The 4815-nt window shown below is 50.3% G+C and overlaps 1 protein-coding gene across 1 annotated transcript; it reads left to right on the top strand.

Annotated features, from left to right (window-relative positions):
- Positions 1-1756: 1756 nt before the first annotated feature.
- On the top strand, positions 1757-2941 carry LOC124699840 (flavanone 3-dioxygenase 2-like). Its single transcript, XM_047232075.1, has 2 exons — positions 1757-2222; positions 2309-2941. Exons 1-2 carry the CDS (start codon positions 1762-1764, stop codon positions 2928-2930), a joined length of 1083 nt encoding a protein of 360 aa, XP_047088031.1. The 5' UTR covers positions 1757-1761; the 3' UTR covers positions 2931-2941.
- The last annotated feature ends 1874 nt before the right edge of the window (positions 2942-4815 follow it).

Raw genomic sequence — 4815 nt, 5'->3', positions numbered from 1 at the left:
GAAGATCTCGTCGAGACGGATTTATTGGTGAAAGCGGATCTTAATTTGGAGTTGTCGTTTGAAAGTTAAAATGTTTTGAATTTTGAAATTTGGAAAAGATTCCACTGACATCAGCAGATTTGTCTATTTGTGCATGCATGCGTAACTTTCCCTCAATACCTCGCACCAGGTTGATAATTTTATACATTTACCGTTGATCACTTAAGTACGTGAGGGGTTGATTATTCGAATAGGAGAGGGTTGATAACTTTTAGCCGTAAAAAAGTTTCTCGAAACATATCAACATGGGTGCTAGTTCTGAAGATCTCGTCGAGACGGATTTATTGGTGAAAGCGGATCTTAATTTGGAGTTGTCGTTTAAAAGTTAAAACGTTTTGAATTTTGAAATTTGGAAAAGATTCCGCTGACATCAGCAGATTCGTCTGTTTCTACATGCATGCAGAACTTTCCCTCAATACCTCGCACTGCAGTTGATAATTTTATACATTTACCGTTGATCACTCAAATACCGAGGGGTTGATTATTCGAATAGGAGAGGGTTGATAACTTTTAGCCGTAAAAAAGTTTCTCGAAACATATCAACATGGGTGCTAGTTTTGAAGATCCGGTCGAGACGGATTTATTGGTGAAAGCGGATCTTAATTTGGAGTTGTCGTTTGAAAGTTAAAACGTTTTGAATTTTCAAATTTGAAAAAGATTCGCTGACATCAAGCAAATTCGTCTTTTGTGTACATGCATGCATGAACTTTCCTCAATAACTCGCACTAGCGTTGATAATTTTATACATTTACCGTTGATCACTCAAGTACTGAGGGTTGATTATTCGAATAGGAGAGGGTTGATAACTTTTAGTCGAAAAAAGTTTCTCGAAATATATCAACATGGGTGCTAGTTTTGAAGACCTCGTCGAGACGGATTTATTGGTGAAAACAGATCTTAAATCGGAGTTGTCGTTTGTGAGATAAAACGTTTTGAGTTTTGAAATTTGGAAAAGATTCCGCTTACATCGCCAGATTCGTCCGTTTCAACATGCATGTGAACTTTCCCTTAATAGCCTCCACTACAGTCCAAAATTTGCCAAAAATGGAATTTTTTTTTGGTTGGAAACCGATCGCTTAATCCCTCCCTGGCGCTCGAGCGCTAGCTAGGGCAGCCCCTTGCTTTAGGCTCTAGCCTTTCTGAACCAAGGTTTTGGTTTCTGCTAGGGAAAAAAATCAGGGAGGACCCCGATTGGTTATCAAATGAATTTAAAATCTAAAATTGATTTCAAATACGTTGGTAGAACCATTTAAAGAAGGTTTTCTTTAAATTCAAAATTTTCGAGATTATTTTACTGGAACGTTTTCCCGGGTGGTCCGGTAACCGGATAATTAACCAAAACGCTGATATGAACTGCTCGGGACTATTCTGATACAAGTGTTGTTTGCCGCGAAAAAGATGAAATTCAAGCGTTCCAGATGCGTTGTGCCGTGCGTTCGCAGTCAAGGAACGCCATAGATCATTCGTGACGTCACAAACAAAGAACACACCGAACCGAACAGCCAGCGCGGTAGCTTGTCCTGTGCCGGCACACGACACGCCAGCACAAGATGCAGACAAACCTATCGAAGATTCGTCGTGATTCATTCGACCCAACAAAACGTAGCGCCCCCGTTTTGCTCCTCTCATCATCCGCGAATTTAAGAACAAATACTCGCCAGTCGCCACCACTCATCAGAAGAACGTGCTACCGAGAGCTCGATCGTCCTGACACCGGTCGCCATGAGTAGCCTCTCCATGGACCAGGCCTTCGTGCAGGCCCCCGAGCACCGTCCCAAGGCAGTCATCGCTGAGGCTGCGGGCATCCCGGTGATCGACCTCTCCCCGCTCGCCGCGGGCGACCAGGCCGGCGTGGAGGCGCTGGCGGCCGAGGTGGGCAGGGCGAGCCGGGAGTGGGGGTTCTTCGTGGTGGTGCGCCACGGCGTGCCCGACGACACGATGGCGCGGGCGCTGGAGGCCCAGCGGGCGTTCTTCGCGATGCCGGCGGAGCGGAAGGCCGCCGTGCGGAGGGACGAGGTAGCGCCGCTCGGGTACTACGAGTCGGAGCACACCAAGAACGTCAGGGACTGGAAGGAGGTGTTCGACTTCTTCCCACGCGAGCCGCCGCCGCCCGCGCCTGCGGCCGTGGCCGACGGCGAGCTCGCGTTCGTGAACAAGTGGCCCCAGGACCTTCCCGGGTTCAGGTTGACCGCTTCAACCCTGTTCCATTCGATTCGAGAGGCGTTCAAATCGGTCCATGTCGCTCAATCTTACTTATTTGTGCGAGCAGAGAGGCGTTGGAGGAGTACGCGAAGGCGATGGAGGAGCTGGCCCTGAAGCTGCTGGAGCTGATCGCGCGGAGCCTGGGGCTGAAACCGGACAGGCTGCACGGCTTCTTCAAGGACGACCTGCAGACACCGACAACATTCGTCCGGCTGAACCACTACCCGCCCTGTCCCAGCCCCGACCTCGCCCTCGGCGTCACCCGCCACAAGGACGCCGGCGCACTCACCGTGCTCCACCAGGACGACGTCGGCGGGCTCGACGTCCGGCGCCTGTCCGACGGCGAGTGGGTGCGCGTCAGCCCCGTCCCGGGCTCCCTCATCGTCAACGTCGGCGACATCGTCCAGGTGTGGAGCAACGACAGGTACCAGAGCGCGGAGCACCGGGCGTCCGTGAACTCGCGCAAGGAGAGGTTCTCCTTGCCCTACTTCTTCAACCCCGGCAGCGGCGCCATGATCGAGCCGCTGGAGGAGTTGGTGAGAGATGACAGCCCGCCCAGGTACCGGGCATACAACTGGGGCGTCTTCTTCAGAACCAAGAGGAACAGCAACTTCAAGAAGCTCGCCGTGGAGAACCTACAGATCGCACATTTTAAAAAGGACCTCGATCAAGCTCATCTCGTAGAATGAATTCATCATACTCCTACTACTATATATGAATTTCGTGATCCATGAGTATGATTGATGCTGCGATGGAGGCATGGAGCGACCATCATCGTCATGCCATCTTCAGTGATCAACCAATACCTGCCAAGTCATCATACAAATAACGTGCAATATGAAAACACATGAGTTTGTTGGAACTTATGCCAAGTCAAAATCACACCTTCCTCACTCCCGTCACTCCCCCTCACCCTCTGGCCTCGGCCGCCCGCTATCTCCCATCACTAGCCGCTGCCGTGAGAGCGACAAAGCCCGGACGGTGCCGGCGACGGCGGTTTTTTCTTCCTCTGTGACTCCCGGGCCCAAATGGGGCGGTGCCCTTCCTCGCGGCGGAGCGACCCGGTGGCGCTCGCCCTGGTCGGCGCTGCCATGGTGATAAGGGGAACCCAGCACATCCTTCTCGGGTGTTGCCCGATCTTTCACAGCGAGAACCCGGGTAGGTAGATACCCCCAATTACGCGCGGAACGCAACCTGAAGTAGGGGATAAATCCAGCAAGCAACGTGATGGAGATCACCACGCCTCAAGATCAAAGCATGACAATCCTTGATAAACACAAAAACCTCCGCAACAACTATAAAAGATACACGGAGGCGCCATCCCCGGAGGGATGCCTCACCAAGCACACACGCGATAGCGTCTAAACTTAACTCAAACTAGTTCTACCCTCAAACCCTAGCCGTCTCAGCCCTTATATGAGGGGGTTGGCCGGCCAGCCCTAGTTGGCCTCTCTACCCTGGTTTGGACATGCCCAAACCAAACTGACTCAACTCAATAAAATCCCTAATTAGCCCACATATGACCATAGATATAAAATACGATAAATAAGATAACTACCTAGGTGAAGTCCTGAAATTAGGCTTCATCTTGGCCTTCATGCCCGTATCATCCTCCCCCCTTCAAGAAGCATTGTCCCCAACGCGTGAGGGTCTTCTGAAAGAAGGTGACGTGGTATGAACATCAAACGTCCGTGCCGTCCTCAAGTCTTGTCTGCCTACCACACCACATCCTTCCTCTCAGCGTGCTTGACTCGATACAGCACTTGGCGCCTCCTTTCTTCTCCACATAAGCTTGGACTTCGACGCCAATACCTTCTTCTTGTGAGGTCTTGATGGAACCCTGTGTTGCTGAATATGAACTCTCTTTGTGCAACCCTGCAAACGAGTAATGCCTGGGCCACAAAGTTGTCGAACACGACCATCATTGCCTCTATGCATCTGCGGTGTCGCGGAAAACTGGACTGCAGTACTCCTAACACGGTAGTGCCGCTGCCCAGTGTCTCCACTGACGCGCTCGCCTCCCACACCTCCCACGCGCATATGCGCTGTGTACTGAAACACCATCACCACAAATATCATCAGTCCGCATACTAGCATCAACACAAACTGGAACTGTAGCACATGTTGCAACATCCACATCAACAACAAGTGTAGCTTCATCTGGCTTGTCACCAACAAGAACTGGTTTGTCATCTACATGCATGGCTGAAACATCACCAACATCGACGCTTGGAACATCATGCACATCATGCTGCACTTTAGGCTTGTACAACTTCTCCTTGCGGACCACTAACTCTACATCGGACTTGATATGGTCATCACCATAGGCTTCAAAGTCCGTTGTTTGCCACCATGCATAAAAGAATATGTATTTGCTTTCCAAACATGTGTCATATTACGATCATACTGCCATGGACGCCCAAGTAGCAATCCACACACCTCCAATGGCAACACATCACACTCTATCTCATCAACATAATCATCAACTATAATGGCACACGCACCTTATGAGTAATATTTATCATACCACAACTATTCAACCACTCAAGACGTTTATGTTCAGGAAGACGCCAT

This window comes from Lolium rigidum, chromosome 3 (assembly GCF_022539505.1).
Source record: "Lolium rigidum isolate FL_2022 chromosome 3, APGP_CSIRO_Lrig_0.1, whole genome shotgun sequence".
In the NCBI taxonomy this organism is placed as follows: Eukaryota; Viridiplantae; Streptophyta; class Magnoliopsida; order Poales; family Poaceae; genus Lolium; species Lolium rigidum.
The sequence above is the reverse complement of the archived record's forward strand: the minus strand, read 5'-3'. Positions and strand labels throughout refer to the sequence as shown.

Coding starts and splice junctions, on each gene's coding strand:
- LOC124699840 (XM_047232075.1), top strand. CDS start 1,762: ATGAGTAGCCTCTCCATGGACCAGGCCTTCGTGCAGGCCCCCGAGCAC. Junction 2,223..2,308: donor CAGGACCTTCCCGGGTTCAG/GTTGACCGCTTC, acceptor TTGTGCGAGCAG/AGAGGCGTTGGAGGAGTACG.